Source organism: Pangasianodon hypophthalmus, chromosome 24 (assembly GCF_027358585.1).
Source record: "Pangasianodon hypophthalmus isolate fPanHyp1 chromosome 24, fPanHyp1.pri, whole genome shotgun sequence".
NCBI classification, from domain to species: Eukaryota; Metazoa; Chordata; class Actinopteri; order Siluriformes; family Pangasiidae; genus Pangasianodon; species Pangasianodon hypophthalmus.
Genome location: NC_069733.1, coordinates 405,377 through 427,318, shown reverse-complemented (window position 1 = coordinate 427,318; position 21,942 = coordinate 405,377). Strand labels below are relative to the sequence as shown.

At 43.0% G+C, this 21,942-nt stretch overlaps 3 protein-coding genes across 4 annotated transcripts in view; all 3 read left to right on the top strand.

Moving 5' to 3' along the window:
• The window catches only part of LOC128317312 (uncharacterized), a 30,556-nt gene extending 18,804 nt beyond the window's left edge, over positions 1-11,752 (top strand). Inside the window, exon 6 of the transcript XR_008300833.1 lies at positions 11,652-11,752. The gene's annotated coding sequence lies outside the window, so the exon portion shown is untranslated. The remainder of the gene's footprint in view (positions 1-11,651) is intronic.
• LOC117595978 (uncharacterized) lies at positions 380-11,653 on the top strand. The gene is made up of 4 exons (XM_053228911.1): positions 380-437; positions 8,073-8,375; positions 9,901-10,191; positions 10,995-11,653. The coding sequence occupies exons 1-4, from the start codon at positions 395-397 to the stop codon at positions 11,288-11,290; spliced, it is 933 nt and encodes a 310-aa protein (XP_053084886.1). The 5' UTR covers positions 380-394; the 3' UTR covers positions 11,291-11,653.
• Positions 11,753-14,395: 2,643 nt separating the features above from the next.
• On the top strand, positions 14,396-20,931 carry LOC117595912 (uncharacterized). 2 transcript variants are annotated; one of them, XM_053229067.1, is made up of 6 exons: positions 14,396-14,596; positions 17,896-17,951; positions 18,732-19,016; positions 19,259-19,552; positions 20,132-20,158; positions 20,280-20,931. In XM_053229067.1, the coding sequence occupies exons 2-6, from the start codon at positions 17,900-17,902 to the stop codon at positions 20,501-20,503; spliced, it is 882 nt and encodes a 293-aa protein (XP_053085042.1). In that variant the 5' UTR covers positions 14,396-14,596; positions 17,896-17,899; the 3' UTR covers positions 20,504-20,931. The 2 variants fall into 2 exon arrangements, with proteins under 2 accessions (XP_053085042.1, XP_034154858.2); XM_034298967.2 differs by having other exon boundaries at positions 18,714-19,016.
• The last annotated feature ends 1,011 nt before the right edge of the window (positions 20,932-21,942 follow it).

Below are 21,942 nucleotides of genomic sequence, written 5' to 3'. Positions count from 1 at the left end.
TATGACAAATGATGGAGGAAGAATTACTGAACATCCTGCACTGACACACTGAACAAGCTGAATGTTTGACGTTAATTTACTTACCTTAGTCGAATATTTGTTGATATTATTTTAGACTGCGTGGATCCGGCATGGATGGCCTCCGCTCGCTGTCTTTAGACAAACAACAAAAATGTTCTTCGAAAAAATGAAAATACGGCAGATGAAAATGATAGCGCAAAATTATTGATCCTTTGTTGAATTATCGAACCTTTGTTTTAAGCTTTAGAAGAGGTTTAGGCAAGACTTCTTGGCTGCACCTAAGACTTCTCAATTTATTGATATTAATATCTAACTGGAGCTTTAATGTTAATGATGTATAACTCTGTGTTTAATTTTCTGTGTTTCTGCAGGCATGTGGAGCTACACACTTCTGTTTGGGCTGCAGATTTTCACCAGTAAGTTTTCTTTTCTTGTTATAGTAGTACCACACACACACACACATCCACGCACACAGCTATATGCTAATTGATGAACAAATCTGTCATTTCATTATTCACATACACTACAGTATATGGACAAAAGTTTTGGGACACATTTCTTAATTACTGAATTCAGGTGTTTCAATCAGACACTTTGCCACAGGTGTATAAAATCAAGCACCTAGCCATGCAGTCTGCATTTACAAACATTTGTGAAAAAAATGGGTCGTTCTCAAGAGCTCAGTGAATTCAAGCGTGGTACTGTGATAGAATGCCACCTTTGCAATAAGTCAGTTCGTGAAATTTCATCCCTGCTAGATATTCCACGGTCAACTGTAAGTGGTATTATTGGAAAGTGGAAATGTGTAGGAACAGCAGCAACTCAGCCACGAAGCGGAAGACCACGTAAAGTCACAGAGTGGGGACACAGAGTGCTGAGGCGCACGGTGCGTAAAAGTCGCCAGCGCTCTGCTGATTCCGTAGCTGAAGGGTTCCAAACTTCCACTGGCATTAATATCGGCACAAAAACTGTGGGGCGGGAGCTTTGAGGAATGGGTTTCCATGGCCGAGCAGCTGCATGCGAGCCTCACGTCACCGAGTACGATGCCAAGCGTCGGATGGAGTGGCGTAAAGCACGTCGCCACTGGACTCTGGAGCAGTGGAAACGTGTTCTGTGGAGGGATGGATCACGCTTCTCTGTTTGGCAGTCTGATGGGCGAGTCTGTGTTTGGGCGGATGCCAGGAGAACGTTACCTGCCTGACTGCACTGTGCCAACTGTAAAGCTTGGTGGAGGAGGGATAATGGTATGGGGCTGCTTTTCAGGGGTTGGGCTAGGCCTCATACTTCCAGTGAAGGGAGAAGTTAATGCTTCAGCATACCAAGACATTTTGTACAACGCTATGCTTCCAACTTTATGGGAACAGTTTGGGGAAGGCCCTTTTCCATTCCAGCATGACTGTGCCCCAGTGCACAAAGCAAGGTCCATAAAGACATGGTTGGATTCAAGATTCAAAGCGTTTATTGTCATGTGCACAGTGAGGAAAACCAAGTTTCCCTGTACTATGTAAAAAATAAAAACAGACATACACATACATACAAACAAACATAATAAAGTGTAGCTATGTTGCAGAAATAGAAATATAGATTATGTATATAGAAATATAGACTATGTACATCTGTATGTGTGAGTGTGCAATGTTGACTTGTGCAAAACAATAGTACAGTAACGTGCAATATTGTCTTGTGCAAAACAATATTACAGTACATGTAGTAACAGTAATGTGTTCACATGTAGCAGTAATATGAAGTATATCTCTATGTGCAATATTGACTTATGTACAAAACAATAACAATAACAAATACAAAAACAATAGTACAGTAGCCTGTAGCAAATTGAGTGCAACTACACAATAACAATAGCAGCTGTCACATTTAACAATGTGCAAATCGAAATGAAGCTTCTCGATGAGAAATAGCAGCAGTAACATTTACAAATGTGCAAATTGAGCTGTAGCAGTTCAGTCCACCTATTCTATGAGATATGTGAGACTAGTCTGTGTCCACTGGCTACCCATTTAAAAGTCTAATGGCTGAGGGGAAGAAGGAGTTCCTTAGTCTGGAAGTCCTGCATTTCACACTCCTGTACCTCCGTCCTGAGGGCAGGAGTGTGAACAGTCCGTATTGTGGGTGGGTTGGGTCCTTAAGGATGGAGGCAGCTCTCCTGTAGACTCTGTGGTGGTAAATAGTCTGCAGAGAGGGCAGTGGAGTCCTGATGATCTTCTCAGCAGTCTTCACCACTCTCTGCAGACGTTTGCGATCCCTCATTGTAGTGCTGCTATACCACACAGTGATGCAGCTGGTCAAGACGCTCTCAACAACACAGCTGTAGAAGTTGTTGAGGATCTTAGGTGACATGCCAAACTTCCTCAGCCTCCTTAGGAAGTACAGCCGCTGTTGTGCTTTCTTAACCAGCTGGGTGGTGTTGAGTGTCCAGGTGAGGTCCTCGCTGATGTGGACCCCCAAATATTTAAAGCTGCTCACCCTCTCCACTTCAAGCTCTCGGATAAACAGTGGCTGGTGAGTTCTCCTCTCTTTCTTCATGTCCACTATCATCTCCTTTGTCTTGTCTGTGTTGAGGGTGAGGTTGTTGTCCTCACACCATGTCACAAGACTGGCCACCTCCCTCCTGTAGGCCGCTTCATCTCCGCCAGTGATCCGTCCTATCACTGCGGTGTCGTCTGCGAACTTCACGATGATGTTGTCCTTGTGGGAGGCGACACAGTCATGTGTGAACAATGTGTAGAGGATGGGACTGAGAACACACCCCTGTGGGGTGCCAATGTTTGTTATGATGGTGTCTGAAGTCCTATTTCCAATCCTGACAGACTGAGGTCTGCCAGTCAGGAAATCTAGGAGCCAGTCGCAGAGTGTGGGGTGTAGTCCAAGTGCAAACAGTTTGTGGGTGAGTTTATGGGGGATGACCGTGTTGAAGGCGGAACTGTAGTCGATAAAGAGCATCCTGATGTAGGTGTCCTTAACTTCCAGGTGAGAGAGAGAAATATGGAGGGCAGCAGCAATGGCGTCTGATGTGGACCTGTTGGTCCGGTATGCATACTGCAGGGGGTCCAAAGTGTCTGGCATGCTGCTCTGAATGTGGGTCAGCACCACTCTCTCAAAACACTTCATAATGATTGGAGTGAGTGCTACTGGCCTGTAGTCATTCAGACAGGTTGGGGGGCTCTTCTTGGGAAAGGGGATGATGGTTGTGGTTTTGAAGCAGGTTGGGATGGTGTTTTGACTGAGGGAGAGGTTAAAGATGGAAGTGAGTACATCAGCCAGTTCTGTAGCACAAGCTCTGAGGGCCCGCCCAGGAGTGTTGTCTGGCCTTGTTGTCTGGCCTTGCTGCCTTGCGGGGGTTGATCTTCCTCAGTGCTTTGTGTACCAAAGCTGATGAGACAGTAGGAGGGGGGGAGGGGGATTGGGTGGTCTGAGTGTGTGTGTGCCTCCTCTCTGTGTCGACGCTGGAGGTCTCAAAGTTTGGTGTGGAAGAACTTGACTGGCCTGCACAGAGCCCTAACATCAACCCCATCGAACACCTTTGGGATGAACTGGAACAGAGATTGCGAGCCAGGCCTTCTCGTCCAACATCAGTGTCTGACCTCACAAACACTCTACTGGATGAATGGGCAAAAATTCCCACAGAAACACTACAAAATCTTGTGGAAAGCCTGCCCATAAGAGTGGAAGCTGTTATAGCTGCAAAGGGGGGACCAACTCCATATTAATGTCTATGTACTTAGTGTTGTGTTAGTTATACACGCACGGAATTATTTTATGGAGGCTTTTCACCAGACACAGGACAGACTCTTCCTGTGAGGATACTCAGTGGTCTCTCTTTTATTATCTATTCCCCAGCAACACAACACTAATACAAGGTTCCTACCTGGATATTTCACCTAATACTACATCCCCCTTTCTAAGTGAAGCATTTCCCTCGGGGATGCATGGGTAGAGGTATAAACATTCTGGAAACTCTAACCATAGGTTCCTGTATTTTGATCACATGTGTAACAATACATCAACTCAAGTGTTGTCAAGATCAATATCAAAACTTATAACTTAGTTTATAGCTTCCTAACACTGAGCATGTTACTTAGTTGCCAAATGTTTCAGAACACTTTTTATGTGAACATACATTACTTTTAGCATGTACTGATGTAAACATTTTAACTCTTTCAGCATAATGCTTTTTAACGAAATGGAACATTTTAAGTGTATACTCCTTAATCCATCAACAGTTCGAAACAATGAAACAGTCCTTTCAAAAGATTTCTTCAGCAATATACTCTTCTGTTCACCTCCTATCTATGGGGGATGGGGTAGACTGCCCAAACCCTCCGCCTGAGTGTGGGGATTATTCTGCCCCATTACTCACTCTGTTCCTGACTCTGAACAAACAAAGTCTTTCAGGTACGCCGGACGTACCCTAGTTCTGGTAGGAAAGCGTCTCTCACACACTGGAGTCTGCTGGCTACTTTCCCTCTGGATCTCAGGTGTGACAGGTACACTCACTGCTTCAGAAGCAGTATTTTCCTGTGTAGTCTCTGGTAGGTCGGTAGGTTTTTCGGGTGCCTCAAGGGTCGGCGAAAGGTGGTACCTGTTTCTTCGCAGGGTGCCCCTTGTGCCGTCGACACAACTGTGCCTCTCTCAAGCACGTTCTTGACCCATACTTGATCTCCAGGTTGCAGTTGTGGCATGTCATGTGCTCGGTGTCTGCGGTTGTAGTTTTGTTGCAGTTTTTGTCTGTATTTCTGTTCTGTTGTTTTCAGCTTGTCTGCACCTCTCGGATTGAGCTGAGATAGAATGACAGGAACAGTCATTCTGATTCTCCTCCCCATGAGAAGTTCTGTGGGACTGTATCCGTTCGCTAGGGGAGCAGCACGGTAGGCCATAAGAGCGAGGTAAGGGTCTGTGTATTTCTTGAGAAGACTCTTAACTGTCCTCACTGCTCACTCTGCCGCCCCGTTGCTCTGTGGAAAATGGGGACTGGAGGTTACATGACTGAAATTCCAGTCCTGTGGAAACTTTCTGAAAGACTCGGAAATAAACTGCGTTGTCTGAGCGCACTTCCTGCAGAATCCCATGACGTGCAAAGATAGATTTAAAATGCTCAATCACCGCTTCTGACGTCATAGATGTCAGCTTGGCCACTTCAAAATATCTTGAAAAATAGTCCACGATGGTCAGGTATTGTTTGTTGTCTATCTGGAACAGATCTGCTCCTACAGTGGACCATGGCCTTGAAGGGAATACAGTGGGTAGCAGTGTTTCTCTGAAATTTGTTCTCTCCCGAGCACAGGTATCGCAATTCTCTATGATTTTTGTCAGCTCTCTGCTGAGGCCTGGCCACCAGACCGACTGCTTAGCTCTCTCCCTGCATTTCGTTAACCCCAGGTGGCCCTTGTGCAGCTTGGAAAGTATGTCTGCTCTGAGTGATGCTGGAATCACTATTCGACTACCATATAGCAGCAGGCCATTTTGAACTGTGAACTCGCCTGAGAATGGCAGGTAGGGCTGAAACGCCCTTTCAATGGAGAACTTATCTGGCCATCCTTCTGCGCAGAACTTTTTCAGCTGCTGGAGGATGGTGTCACTGTCCTGGTGTGTTTGGATTTCCCTGAGCCTCCTTTCAGTAGCTGGTAAGTTTGTCATGACAGAATCAACGTACAGGTTGATTTCCTCTTCCTGCCGTCCTTCTACCACGTCGCTGACAGGAGCTCTGGACAGAACATCTGCCGTTGCTATGTCTTTGCCGGCCACATGAGAGATAGTGAAAGTGAACCTCATTAGCCTCATGCGTAGTTGTTGTATGCGTGGAGGGAGTTGATCCAGGCTCTTTGAACCCAGCAGTGGTACTAATGGGTTGTTGTCAGTCTCGATGTGAAAGGTTTTCCCAATAAGAAACTCTGCGAAACTCTCTCAGGCCCACGTTGAGGCGAGTGCCTCCTTCTCAATCTGGGCATACCGCTGTTCGGAGCTGCTAAGGGCTCTTGAAGCATATGCCACCGGTTTCCATCCTATGTCCCGTACGAGGATGAGTCAGCAGAGATGAGTGTTTCCGCATTCGGGTCGTACAATGCCAGCCCTGGGGGTGTGGTCAGGTCTGCTTTGATGCTATCAAAAGCCTTCTGCTGCTGTGGAAGAAGGCTTTTGGGCCCACATATTGGACTTTCTCAGCAGGTCTCTGAGAGGATGTGTTTTCTCCGCCAGGGTGAGGCAGAAACTTCCCGAGGTGGTTCGTCATCCCCAGAAAGCGTCTCACCTCGGTTACGTTACTTGGCTCCTTCATAGCTCTAATGGCGTTCACCTTATCAGGGTCTGGGCTGACCCCTGATGCCTCAATGATCTGCCCCAGGAACTTAATCCTGCTCTTTGAGAACTCACATTTGTCATTAAGCGTGACACCCGCCCTCTGCAGGTGTGACAGCACCCTCCTCAGTCTATCGTCGTGCTCACTCTGTGTGGCTCCCCAGATGAGCACATCGTCCATCTGACACAGAACCCCTTCCAGGCCCTCCAGGATGCGTGATATGCGTTTCTGAAAGTGTTCTGGTGCTGACGAGATCCCGAAACACACACGGTTGTAGCAATACCGCCCAAACGGAGTTATGAAGGTGGTCAACAGTGAAGACTCTTTTGACAGCGGAATCTGCCAGAATCCAGCATTGGCGTCTAACTTTGAAAACACTTTGGCTCCAGACAGCTGTCCTAAAGTGTGTTTCGACTGAGGGGAGTGGGTGTTTCTCTCTCATCACTGATTTGTTCAGCTCCGTGAGGTCAGTACATATTCTCACCCTGCCCGTACGCTTGGGCACCACCACCATAGGTGCACACCACTCTGTCGGCTCCTCTACCTTAGAGATGACTCCTTGCTGCTCCATGCGATTCAGCTCCTCTTTGACCCTTGGTAGGAGTGGGAGGGAGATGCGCCTGGGCGTTGAGAGGGAAAAAGGCTGTGCCCCAGGCTTCAACACAATGTTGTACTCGCGTTGACGCGCGTGCACGCTGTCGAGCTGCGTGTTGGTGATGTCTGCTTTAAAGTTACTCTTTAGCATTTCTTGTTGCCTCTTAACTTGCTCGCTTTGTCTAGCTCTGTTTCTCTAGCGTCAGTTCAGGATCCATTTGTAATTGCTCTGATAAGCGTTTATCTCTCAACCCCACAACAAATCTGTCTCTCACCATTTCATCGTGCAGGGCACCGTATCCTCAGTACTCCGCGAGGCACTGCAGTGCTGTATGGAAGCTGTCAACCGTCTCTCCCATCTCTTGTTGCCACTGATTAAACTTTGCTCTCTCAAAGATAATGTTTCTACGGGCCACAAAGTGAGCATCCAGCTTTGGTTTGACCGTGTCGTACTCGCTCGCCTCATCCAGGCTTAGACGCAATGAAACCAGTATATCCTCGGCTTCCTCTCCCATGGTGTAGATGAGCGCATTCACCTGATTTTCTTCTGCTTGGGTTTCCAAGCCCGATGCAATGCGAAATCATTCGAAGCGCTTTATCCACTTTGGCCAGTCATCGGCCTTAAATGTAAACTTTTCAGGTGGGGGAACTTGAAACTGACTCATGTTGCGCGTCGCGGTTTGCTAGCCTTAGCCTAACAATTATCGCTCAGCGAAGGAAAAAAAAAAAACACCAACTCGACGCTCTGACACTGACTTCTCGTTGTCAACAGCCGCACTATACTTCTGACACCATGTTGGGTTAGTTATACACGCATGGAATTATTCTATGGAGGCTTTTCACCAGACACAGGACAGACTCTTCCTGTGAGGATACTCAGTGGTCTCTCTTTTTTATTATCTATTCCCCAGCAACACAACACTAATACAAGGTTCCTACCTGGATATTTCAACTAACACTACACTTAGAATGCAATGTCATTAAAGTCCCTGTTGGTGTAATGGTCAGGTGTCCCAATACTTTTGTCCATATAGTGTATATTGTGGCATGGTGTTGGTGTGTTCAGCATTAGCATTATCTACTCAGTGATGTGTGTTAATAGCTTACATTAACTCTACTTCCTTTTTCTTGTTTCTGTTTTCTTCAGTTGCTGCCACTGTGTCTGGTGAACGTTCAGTAACAGCCAAACTTCATCACCCTGCTACTCTCACCTGTGACTGGAAATGTTCTGGTTCACTCAAATGGACCCTGTTTGATAAACCAGGCAGTGTTCTGGCTCAGTGTGATCAGACATCATGCAGGTCAGAGGAGAGATTTAACGTCTCTCATGATCAGTACCTGAAGGGGAATCCACATCTCACCATCACTGCAGCTGATTACAGTACGAGAGGTTTATACACGTGTCAGTGTGATGGCAAAGACGTCTGTGACGTGCGGCTCGTCATTGAGAGTAAGTGTTTTTTTCTTTTTTCCCACTAAGCACTAAGTAGAAACGTTTCAAGGATGACTGATAGAAGTAGGAGGCACCACAACTTGATGGTGTGTGTCATAACAAAGGGCCTGAATAATTATGTCTTTTAATTTTAATAAATGTATAAAATCTTCTTAAAACCCATTTTGCTTTGTCATTGTGGAGTATTGTGTGTAGATTGATGACGAAAGCAATGAGTTGAATTTATTTTAAAATGAGTCTAAAACATACCAGAATGAGGAGAACGGTCTGAAACCTTTGCGTATGCACTGTAAGCTGTGTTCTCTGTGCATTCTGTGTATTTTCTCCAGTCTGGCTTTTGGCTAATTAGCTACTGATAGCCACCTAGCTTGCTACCTTTGTTTGAAGCTTTAGAAGAGGTTTGGGCGAGACTTCTTGGCTGCACTTAAGACTTATTTGCTGAAGTTGATCAGTGAGTTCCTCTGTACAAGAACCAAGTGGGTATAATAGTGCTATAATTTAATAGGTTCTGTTAGCTCTTTTTCTTGGAAATGCCCTTTCTAATTTCAGAGCTGAGGTTATTGGTTTTAACTGATACAAATATAATATTTCATCTGTAAGCATGATTGAAAGAGACGCCCACCGGGATATTTTGCAACCCCGAGCAAGACTAAATCCCCTCATCAGTCAGTTTTATAGTGTTCACTGTAGCAGGAAAAACAGGACTGTCACCTTGTCCAGTCACTGTGACGAATCGTTTCTGTTGGTGTTTACCTACATTCTGTTGTGTTGTGGTGGTGTTGGTTTTGTGTTTATAGATTTAGTATTGTGTTGTTATTTACATTTATGACAGACACCCTTATCCAGAGTGACTTACTGTAACGAGGAGTCAACAGAATGGGGATCCATTAGCAGCGTTTTAATAAAAGGCAGACACAGTCGTACAGGCGTGGTCGGGCAACAGCGAAACAGGGTAATCAGAGGCAAAACAAAGGCAGAGTGATCAAACAGGCAGATGGTCAGGGCAGGCAGCAAGGAATCAGAAACGAGAAGAAACAGTCCAAGGTCAAACACGGTAATCCAACAGAGAAGATATAAACGCTCAGAAATGTCAGCCGGGGCAAAACAAGACTTCGCAATGAGTGAGCGAGAGGCGGAGGCTTAAGTAGTCCCGGTAATAGGCTGCAGGTGAGCTCGTAATCAGTGCTGGGTGCGGGGTGATGGGAAATGTAGTTTCGAGGGGAAAGTCAATACTCGGGTGATGGTGACCTCTGGTGACGATCAGGGGGAACCACAGAGGCCGGATTCGTTACACTTACATTTATCACAGTTATTCATCTGATAAAATGATATTTATAGAATTGAGCTGTTGAGGGTTAAGGGCCTTGCTCAAGGGCCCAGCAGTGGCAGCTTGGTGGTGCTGGGATTTGAGCTCACGACGTTCCGAGCAGCAGTCCAACATCTTAACCACTGAGCTACTACTTCCCTACACACTATACACTTTCTGCTCGTATTTCTAATTTCCTAACTTTCCTCTCCTTAGCTCAAGTGATGAGCCGTGAGATTACCCCAGGCGAGCCCATAGACGTGTACTTACCCCTCACTGACCGGGTGGAGGTGAGTTTTACTGCGAGTGATGCTGCACAACCATCAGACCTGCAGATCTGCACCGTGGACAACGAGAAGATACAGTGCAGTCCAGATTATAAAGAGAGAGCGTCTCGCTTCAACACTCTTCAGATTAAAGATGGAAATGTCTCTGACAGTGGCAGCTACACAGTACGGGATGTCACGAACGATGAGATTATAGCCATCGTAACAGTCCATGTGAGAGGTAAGAGAGTGTAAATCACTCACTCAATGTCAGTAAGCACTTGGTGAGGTGAGGTTGGTTGGATCTGGAGTCTATCACAGGAATGTTATTTCACAGTTGGATGGACGCCAGTCCATAGCAGGGCACGATAAATGCGCAGGCACACACACACATTCATTCTCACCCAGGGGCAATTTATTGTAGCCAATAACGTCTTATACCAGGCTGTGAAAGCGATCCAAGTCGTGCTTCATTCCTGATTTGTGAACACAGAAAATGAGCCGCAGCAGGTGTTGTGCAGTCTCAGTGTAATTCAGCGTAACCTCTCTGTGTGTTAATACAGAAACATAAAGAGCACGTCTCCCTGCAGAACACACTGGATTCAGATCTAGAGCGCTCAGAGAGCACATCTAGTTAATAAAGCAGGAAGTCTGTCAGGCTGCATCACAGCATCACTCTGCAAGACCCACACCAGTTCTCTCTCAGTGATGGAATGAATCAATAAGAGCTCTGTAGATCTGTATTCGTGTCTCACGCCTCCTCTGGTGTCACCTACGTTTCTGTACGGAAGTAAAAACCAGCACAGAGCTTTAATCCACTTTCAGAGCAGTCAGGCTTTATGTCTGAATTAGAACTGGTGAAGTGTAAAGGAGAAATAAAGTCTGATTCTCTTTGTAGTGTGTTTTTACCTCCTGACACTTTAATATGGATCAAAAACGAACCACATAAACATCCTTTCTGTCCTGCCTCAGTGTGTGGAGGTCTTGCAGACTGATCATGTTGTGATGTTTCTGTTAGATGATTCTTCTGTGTGTGTTTTGCAGAAGACCAGCCAGGTTCGGACATCAGGCAGGAGGGAGGTGTACCAGCGTGTGGGATTGTACTGATGCTGCTGCTGCTGGTTGTAGCTGCGTTTGTGTTCCTGATGGTGATGTATGTGCGTCTGAGGAGAGAGAATCAGCAGCTCCGTGAGAAAGATGAAAACAACAGACACGAGCTGCCCCTAATGAATGTAAATGCTAACCATGATCCACGAGAAGAGCAGGACTTAGTACACACTGAGCTTACTGAACCCACAAACACTGAACACTATTCTATTATAATAAAATCTTTAGAATAGAATAGAAGAGCTTTATTGTGCTGCACGATCACAGTGAAAGTAAGTTTGAATTTCCTGCTGTTACATGATGGAGAATATGTCAGTAATGTAAATATAGAGTAACGTGTCTAATTCAGCACACGCAGGGAAACGTGGTGCTTTTCTTCATAATTCAGTATTATCCGTAAGAAAGGACCAGAATAAATAACTACTGATGTGATAATCAGAGTGTAGACGAGCCACAGTGTGTAAAACTACTGATCAGGAACTACTGAAACTTCTTTTACTGACTGATGCTAAGTGAGGATGTGAGTTTACTCCTGTTACATTCCATCCACTGACACCCCGTGCCTTATAGACTTCCCTTTAACCTTTATTACAGGTATTAAACACCTCGGTAAGACCTTTTATAACACATAATAACTGATGCACTATATCACCCCGTGCCTTATAGACTTCCCTTTAACCTTTATTACAGGTATTAAACACCTCAGTAAGACCTTTTATAACACATAATAACTGATGCACTATATCACCCCGTGCCTTATAGACTTCCCTTTAACCTTTATTACAGGTATTAAACACCTCAGTAAGACCTTTTATAACACATAATAACTGATGCACTATATCACCCCGTGCCTTATAGACTTCCCTTTAACCTTTATTACAGGTATTAAACACCTCAGTAAGACCTTTTATAACACATAATAACTGATGCACTATATCACCCAGTGCCTTATAGACTTCCCTTTAACCTTTATTACAGGTATTAAACACCTCAGTAAGACCTTTTATAACACATAATAACTGATGCACTATATCACCCCGTGCCTTATAGACTTCCCTTTAACCTTTATTACAGGTATTAAACACCTCAGTAAGACCTTTTATAACACATAATAACTGATGCACTATATCACCCAGTGCCTTATAGACTTCCCTTTAACCTTTATTACAGGTATTAAACACCTCAGTAAGACCTTTTATAACACATAATAACTGATGCACTATATCACCCCGTGCCTTATAGACTTCCCTTTAACCTTTATTACAGGTATTAAACACCTCAGTAAGACCTTTTATAACACATAATAACTGATGCACTATATCACCCCGTGCCTTATAGACTTCCCTTTAACCTTTATTACAGGTATTAAAGACCTCAGTTAGACCTTTTATAACACATAATAACTGATGCACTATATCACCCCGTGCCTTACAGACTTCCCTTTAACCTTTATTACAGGTATTAAACACCTCGGTAAGACCTTTTATAACGCATAATAACTGATGCACTATATCAGGTCACATTACCAGATTGATCTTTATCAATCTGGATCTGATCCTACAATCATGGTACGAGGAAAGTACACCCTCCTCCAGTTCTATGTTTTTTGTTATCAGAGTTAGTTGTTTAGTTATCAGCATTCTGAATGTTGCTTTACTTTTTGGGAAAAAAATGACTACATATTAAAATCTGTTGTTTTTTTTGTGGTGAGGACCACACAATTGTTAGAGATGTGTGTGTTGTTGTCTGTTTGTCTGGTTGCTTTTATTTCTGAATTTTATGTGACGTCGTATTATATTTCACTTTTCCTGCTTCAGCTTTACCAAAAATGCCCTCCTCAGGTGTTATTAGTGTTTATGTGAAATATGCAAAGTATTTTCACATGAAGGAGATCAGAGGAGACGCGTCTTAATCAGAGACTTCGCTCTTCTTATAAAGTGTTTTTATGGATAAAGTTGTGAATGAAGCTGGATTTCAGTGAGCGCTCAGTCAGCTTATTCTTCAAACCATGTTACTGACTCTGAATACGAGCCGAATCTCTGAAACGTCCACATTTAGAAAATTATTAAGTGAAGCGGTTGTTTAAAGCAGTGCCTTGGTTTTATATGAAATGTTTGTACATGTTTTATTATGATGAAAGGCATAATAATTTTAAAGCTGAATATTTGTTTTTTACTGCATTTGTACAGAAAGTAACGGCACATGTAATAATTAAAGTGTGTGTTTCTGGAGCAGTGTGATTGTGTGATTATTATTCCCTGTGTAAATGTGTTAATCCTGTGTTCTGTTAGTCTGTTGTTTTAAAGCAGCCCTCCTCTGTAAAGTGACCTTGTCTCTGAGAAAGCTGATTTATTATTATTATTATTATTATAATTATTATTATTATTATTAAGTCATTGATCTGCTAACTGTATACTGTGTGGTCAAAAAGTGCTAAGTGTGTTTAAAGGCTCTTCAGTAGGAACATCAGGGTCTTTATCGATTGCAGTCGAGTTTTAGCTGTAAGTCTGTAGTATCCAAGTGAAATGATCTGCTGTGTAATGAATGAGACTTGAGTGTAGTGTTTAGCAAGTGTAATGATTATCCTGTCCACGTGAGAACATCCACAGCCACCTTTAGGAGATCTGTGTGCTTCCATCCACAGCAACCTCACAGCAGTCTTTAGGCTGTCCATGCAGCTCTTCATCATCATCATCATCATCCTCATCCTCCTCATCCTCAGCAGCAGCAGTGATTCTCAGGAGAAGGACGCTAACTGATGCAGCACACCGATGCAGGATAATACACACTACTGTAGTAAATAGTGTGTTAAAAAACTAGCAGTCACCTTGAGGGCAAATAGAGGTCAGACCTGCAGAGGAGTGAAGAAGGAGCAGCAGGGTTCAGGCATGCCAGATGTGTGCTGATGACCAGTAATTAAACTCCTACAGTTTAAATAGTGTTCGGCTGTATCTCGTGTTCCTGTCAGATCTGTGAGCCTCCTTGTGAATGAGGAGATAAAATGAGGGCTAAAGCAATAGAGAGATTTAATGCAGAGTGTGTACAGCTGTGTGTAAGTGATAGTAGAGTCCTTCAGTAAGAAACTGATGAAATGAAATCAATATTACGAGATGGAAGTTTTCCTCAGAACAAAGACTCCTTAAAGTCATTAAACTTTCTGAACTGAAAAGCTGTTTGTGTGGTTATTAAACGTGTGTGTAGTTCTTCAGAGCTTCACAATAAAGTACTACACTTCACACTGCACAAACTAACATCATACACACAGTGTGTTCAAAACCTCCACAGCTTCACTGTTTGTTCCTCTTGTTCATTTCGCAGAGCAAAACCACACACTTCCTGCTGAAGTGACTCGCTGTCAGGTGATTTAAAGTCCCCAACAAACCCAAACAAACAAAGACGAGGCTCAGCAGTGTTCAGCAGCAGTCTGGGATTAATGTAGCTTTTATTCCGCTGATACTCAGTGTGTGTGTGCTTGTGGATTTATTCTGCACTTCAGGGGTTTTGTTTCTCCTCATCGGTGTGAAATGATTCTTATCTGGGTGAGTACTGAATTATTAGTGTTTGTTAAATAATTAGAACTAACTGGAACTGGAGTGTTTCACTGCTTTAAATCTGAGGACTGAGTGCAGCTCAGCACTCACTACTGTTCAGCTTTAAAGCTTTATTAGCTGTTAAGTTGGAGTTTGAGGTCTAAAACAAACAAACAGAAAAGTGCGTTTACAACATGCGCACACACACACACAGAGCGTCTCAGGAAGTGGAAGTGTAAAGGCAGATGATTACATGTACATTATTTGTGTTTTGTGTGTTGTATTTTGTGTTGTACTTTGTTGTTTGTGTTTGATGTTTGTGGTGTTTGTGTTTGTTGTTTGTGTTTTGTGTTGTTTGTAGATTGTGTATGACTTGTGTTTTTGTAGTTGTGTTTGTATTATTTGTACTTTGTGTTGTGTTTGTAGTTTGTGTGTGAAAAGTGCAGAAACTGGAGTTCAGAAAGAAAGACTCGGCATGAAACTGAGCGGAAGTTTACGGAGGTTTTGACCCAAGTGCAGCGCCATCAGTAACATTTAGAAACAGCAGGAATTAGCGACACCCTGTGGTTATGTAGAGAATTACAGCTAAATGTGTCAATCAAAGCTCTCACACTTCCCACTTCATATCTGATAATGCAACTCCATAATAACTGCATACAGACTGCTGGGACATGAGCAGCATCACATAGCATAACAGTCTATTTATTTATTTATTTATTTATTTATATTTATTTATATTTATTTATTTAGACTGGTTGCTTAGTCCGGTTCTGTGCACTGATATTTATTGCTCCCATTAACTATTTGCAGTCTACAGTTTGCTTATTGTTAGAAGACCACACCAACTGAACAATAGTGTTTTTGACACCACAAAGATTTCCTTGCCGTGATGATTGCCAGATGAGCTGATTTAAATTCCCAGAAGCCATTCTCTTGGAACTATGGGCTAAGTTGGTCCCAGGTTTAGAGAGACCAACATGCACCTGTCCTCTTACAGGTCTTAACAACCCTTAGACGTGTTGGGGATATCACAGCCATTCCAAAGCTCCATCATGTCAGCCGTGCTGGTTGGCATCATTAAATTAACAAGTCAGTAGATCAGAGTTCCTTACATGATGAGTGAAGACATCAACATCAAAGTGCAATCTGCAGTAATGTTCCGGTTTCCCAAATGTTTCCCAAAGAGCGACGTGACTGCACTTGTGTTGCTATAAGGGCATCTAGTCAGAATTTCATCAACTGCTTCAGGTGGGGGGCTGCTTCAGGTGGGAGACTGCTTCAGGTGTGGGGGGGGGGGGGGGGGGCTGCTTCAGGTGGGGGGCTGCTTCAGGGGACAAAGAGGAGCTTAAGAGAGTTCAGAAGGAACTCAAATACAGGATAAGACGGTGTAAGGACAGCTACAGGAGGAAACTGGAGGAGCGGTTAATGCAAAACAATGTCCGTGATGTGTGGAGAGGACTGAAAAACATCTCAGGGCATGGTCAGTGTGGCGGGAGAGGATCAGTAAATGGTGATCAGCTCTGGGCAAATGAGTTGAATCTGTTTTTTAACAGATTTGACTCTGTTCCCACTTCCTCTCCCACCCAGCGCTCTCCCTCTCCACCCTACTCCAGACCAGCGTACTCCAGGGAGCTGAACCACTTCAGACCTGTTGCCTTAACCTCCCACCTGATGAAGACCATGGAGAGGATCATCCTCTGTCACCTCCGTTCCTTAGTGAGCACAGTGCTCGACCCACTGCAGTTTGCATATCGGCCTGGCATCGGTGTGGACGACGCAGTGATCTACCTGCTGCACCGGGCACTGACTCACCTGGAGACCACCGGGAGCACTGTGAGAGTCATATTCTTTGACTTCTCCAGTGCTTTCAACACCATACAGCCAGCACTGCTGCGTGGGAAACTGGAGCGGTCGGGGGTGGATGATCACTTGACTGCATGGACAATCGACTACCTCACCAACAGACCACAGTATGTAAGGTTGCGTGACTGTGTGTCTGAAGTGGTAGTCTGCAACACTGGGGCTCCCCAGGGCACGGTGCTCTCCCCGTTCCTTTTCACACTGTACACCTCGGACTTCAGTTATAACACCAACACCTGCCACCTCCAAAAGTTCTCAGATGATACAGCCATTGTTGAATGTGTATCTGATGGGAATGAACAGGAATACAGGGACGTCATCAAGGACTTTGTTGACTGGTGTGAGTGTAACCACTTGCACTTGAACACCAGTAAGACGAAGGAGATGGTGATTGACTTCCGGAGAAGGAGAACACCGCACCACATACCAGTGACCATCCAGGGCTTGGACACTGAGTTGGTGGATAGGTTCAAGTACCTAGGTGTCCACCTAAACAATAGACTGGACTGGCTGGATAACACTGATGCTCTGTACAAGAAGGGCCAGAGTCGCCTCCACCTGCTGAGGAGACTAAGGTCCTTTGGAGTGTGCAGGACATTATTAAGGACATTTTACGATACTGTGGTGGCCTCCACAATTGTCTACACTGTAGTCTGCTGGGTGGGAGGCAGTGCAGAGCGGGACAGGAAGAGACTGAACAAGCTGGTAAAGAGAGCCAGCTCTGTCCTGGGCTGTCCACTGGACTCTGTGGAGGAGGTGAGTGAGAGGAGGATGTTAGCCAAGCTGACATCTATTATGAACAACACCTCTCACCCCCTGTATGGGTCTGTGGTGACCCTGTGCAGCTCTTTCAGCAGCAGACTGCTACACCCCCAGTGTAGGAAGGAGCGCTACTGCAGGTCATTCATACCAGTGGCTGTCAGACTTTACAACACCGCATTACAGTGATGTTCAAATGTGCAATATTTTATAATTTTATATAATTTTATTTCTTACAACACTGCATTACTGTGATATTCATCTGTGCAATATTTTTTATAAATTTTATATAATTTTATTTCTTACAACACTGTATTACTGTGATATTCATCTGTGCAATATTTTATAAATTTTATATAATTTTATATAATTTTATTTCTTTTATTATCCCTAAGGGTGCATATATAGTTATAGTTTTAACTTTTCTTTCTTCCTTCTTCACTTTTGGCTGCTTCACTTTTCCTTTGCGCCACTCAGGAGCCCTGTATGGGAGTTATGATAACCACCCACAGATTACATTAAGAATGGTCATGCAGTATTTCAGAGGGGGTTCAAACCCAAAAATTCTCCTAGCTATGGAGCTGCTGTCATAGAAAATTAATCAACACCTACTGACCAATCAGAATCCAGAATTTATTAGCAGTGTTGTGTAATGTAATAATAACTCTGTTTCTCCTCAACGATTCCAGAAACATGAGGAGCTACAAGATCCACGTGTTCCTGTTCAGGTGTCTGATCTTAGTCAGTAAGTTTCTTTTTCCTCTTTTGTAGTACTGCAGCACACACAGACACGGGTTAGCAAGAAAGACCGTGTTATTACTTTAGTTAGGTTCTTATGATACACTAACACCGTAGCATGAACAGAATGCAGACTAGAGGCATATAACAGGAGTATTATCATCAGATCTGAAAAAGTTCTTCTTCTTCTTCTTCCCTTAAATGAATCATTCAGACCAAACGGTAAATTTTTGTAAATAGACAGTACTCCATCCCTCTACTCAGGCAAGAGAGCTGTATCCCCGCAAGATAGTTCCATATCTCATGAACTGTATGTTCTACAACCGAAAGTCTTATTTCTCCGGATCCTTGGGTCCTCAGAAACAGGCCTCAGGAAGCATCAGCTCTGCCACTAGTTTGCATAATATGTGAAACCTATTTTTGAACCTCAGTAAATATCAAAAACATGTTGAGATTTATAAAGAGATATGGCCACCAAATGCCAATCCATTCATGAGAGGCGGAGCATAATTTACTTTTTCATGAATTTTCTTGTTGCTTGGCACTGGGGGGCGCTATTTAAGCTACGCTGGCAGGATTTTTGTTTTTTTAACAATATTGTCAGTGTTTAACGTCACAGTACACTATATAAATGATTGCTGGCACATGGTCATGAGGCTGTAATCTCCTCAGTAACCTACAGAAGAAGTCTCTCTGGATGCATATGAGTGATGTGTGGAGTGTTATTTGTACTGTGCAGGAGCTCATTCTTGCTTTGTTTCTCCTGCAGCTATTGACTCTGTGTCAGCTGGACACTTTGTGAAGACCAGATGTAATGAGTCGGCTACTCTGCCCTGTAAACGGAAATGTTCTGGTTTGGTCAAATGGGTCAAGACCCACAGTCGAGATGATGTCATCGCTCAGTGTGATCAGACATCCTGCAGCTCAGAGGAGGGGTATGAAATGTCTCATGCTCAGTACCTGAAGGGAGATCTGTCTCTCACCATCACTGCAGCTGATTACAGTAAGAGATCCTGGTACACGTGTCAGTGTGAGGGTAAGGACGTCTGTGATGTGCGCCTCAGCATGGAGCGTGAGTGTCCATTTCCATGAATTCCTCCTTGTGATGTGTGTTTAAAAATAACCAGTGCTTTTCATTTGCAGTAATTCTAATAATTGTAAACAGTAATAATTCATTTTATCACAAGTTTTATATATATAAAACTAATTTAATTAATATTTATAGTGTAAAAAAAAAGAATGATAAAATACACATGCAACACAATGCAGTTTTTCATTTGCTGTGTATGATTATAAATGTGTTTATGTCCTCAGGTGTTAACTTTATCAGAGAGTTCGATCCTGGAGATTCCCTCACTGTGGATTTGCCGATCTCGGAGAGAGTGAAGATCACGTTTAACAGGAGCGGTGATGATGGAACTCAGAGCTCTGTTACACTCTGTACAGTCGAGGGACGTAAAGTTCACTGTAGCCCTGAATATGAGAAGAGAACATCGTTCCAGTCCTCACTTACTCTGAGTGATTTAAAGCTGAGTGACGGCGGTGTGTACACTGTGTGGGACACTGAGAATGATGAGATCATAGCTACACACACACTCAGTGTTACAGGTAAGACTTTACACTGCTCTGTGATTGGGGTTTTCAGCTCTTAACTCTTGATGAACAGTCAGGGGAAAAAGAAAGTACACCCTCCTACAATTCTGTGTTTTTATTTATCAGGAGCTAAATAACAATTGTCTGGTCTTCACCAACTTCTACACAAACACATACGCTCAGGTGACAACAAAAACCACCAAAGATTTCAATATGTAGTCATTTTTTCCCCCAAAAGTAAAGCAACATTCAGAAACCAGGTGGGAAAAAATAAGTGCACCCTTCCTACTTCCACAATCATTAAGAGAGTAATTAGCAGCCAGGTGTTATTAATGAAATGTACAAGATTCATTCATCATCAGGAAGTGTAAGTACCTCTATAAAAGCAGAACTTCTGTTGAGTTTATGTGTTTGTTTACAGAAGTTGCTGAAGACCACACAATTGTTATTTAGGTCCTGATAAATAAAAACATAAGGAGGGTTGAAGGAGGGTGTACTTTCTTTTTCCCCTGACTGTAAAGTTGATGTTGCTGGTTGATGGTGTTGGAATGTTGTGATGTTTGGTTTCTAATGCGTCTGGTTTCACCACTACAGGAAAGATCAGAACCAAGTGTGTAGAAGGTAAATATTTATTACCAGCTCAGAAATTATCAGAATAATCAGGTGTCATCAGAAATTAATGAACAATCAAATAGAACTGATGATTGAAATAGTTTGTGAGAGATGTGTGTTCTGTATTCAGGTGAACAGGTACCCAGCTGGGTTGTTGGACTCTGTTGGTTCTGTCTGGGTTTGGTGCTTGGCATTTTCCTGCATTGTTTTGTCCTTCCATCGATATTAAACTGCTGTGATCGGGACAAGAAGAAAAGGGCAAAGAATTCAGAGCGTGATTGCAGCACTGCGGAGAAGAATGATGATTCCACTGAAATCATCCAGCTGAACACTGTGCGTGTTGAGAGTCTCTAACGGATAATCATCTATTTTTTTTTTACTTTTTACATTCATCATTTAGTGATGTATTAGTGTTATGTACAACCTGCGTAGCTTTACTGACTTCCATGTACAGGTTTCATTTACTGGAATATTTCTGTATAAGTGAGGATGTTTGAGAGGAGAGACATAAGCACATCTGCTAAATGCTCTTAATGCAGCTTTTATAAGCAACTTGAGAAAACCAGCCTGCAGTTAGACGAGTGTTAACATTATACTCTACTCAGATTCACTCTGCTCTGATACGATGCTCAGAGTCACATAAAAACCAGCAGAATGACACGTGAGAGGAGGAGAATCAGTTCAACCTTTCAAACATTCATCTTTTAGTTTTTCATACTGCATCATTTCACACTTACTCTACTGTGACACAGAATGTGTTGCCTTTTAAAAAGAAAAAACAATAATATTTCAGTGTTCAGGTTGGAGTTTATATCTCCAGCCCCTGCATCCTCCATCCTTTTCCTTCAACATGTTCTTCACTGAGCTTGACGTGTTTCCACCAGTTTCACCACGTTATTAACTAATTAGTTGATTTGAATTTATAAATGTGTGATGTGTGTATTGTTACAGTTGGGCTGCCAAAGTTTTAGTTAGTAAAATGCTAACTGTCTAATAAACATGGAAAATAATTAGCTCCAGCAGCTGGAGATGAAGCGTTAAAGCTTTCTTTATCATCATGTTGTAAAAGTACAAAAATTCAGCAGAGAAATGTGTCTATAATAAATGTAGGTGTTCATTATTTGTGTACATTAAGCTCTGCTTAGTTTTTGTGCACATTGTAATGCACTGTTCTCATTTGTTCTGTATATAATTGTTAACTCTCTATATTACTATTATTTCTATTAGTAGTAATAATATTACTGCATTTTGTCTTCACATGTTACCTTTGTAAGGATTTTTTTTAATGAAAATGTGTTTTTTACTCTGCTGAGCTCTGAGAGCTGCTTATCTACTGATGTACAGTCACTTGAATAGACACTGCAAATGTACTGAATGTGAAAATGTCTTGTTGGTTTGGATCGTTTGTAGTTTTATGTTTTTGATGGCACTGCAGATCCACCTGAGGAGTAGAAAAACCTCATTCAGAAGCTTCTAGAGGTTTTAATATACATATATTATATATATATATAAAATTTATGCTCTTAATGTAACAGTATAATATATGACTATTGCATTGTTTTAATGAGAATGATTAAATCAGGGTTGCCAGATTTCAGCAGAAAGCTCAGGACTGTGTGTGTGTGCGTGTGTGTGTGTGTGTGTGTGTGTGTGTGTGTGTGTGTGTGTGTGTGTGTGTGTGTGAGAGAGAGAGAGAGACTACAGTCTCTTTATCACGTCAGTACTCAGCTACATTCTGTCTTCTGTCCTGTGCTTTGTGTCCAAACACATTATCCAGCTTACTGTTTTCTTTT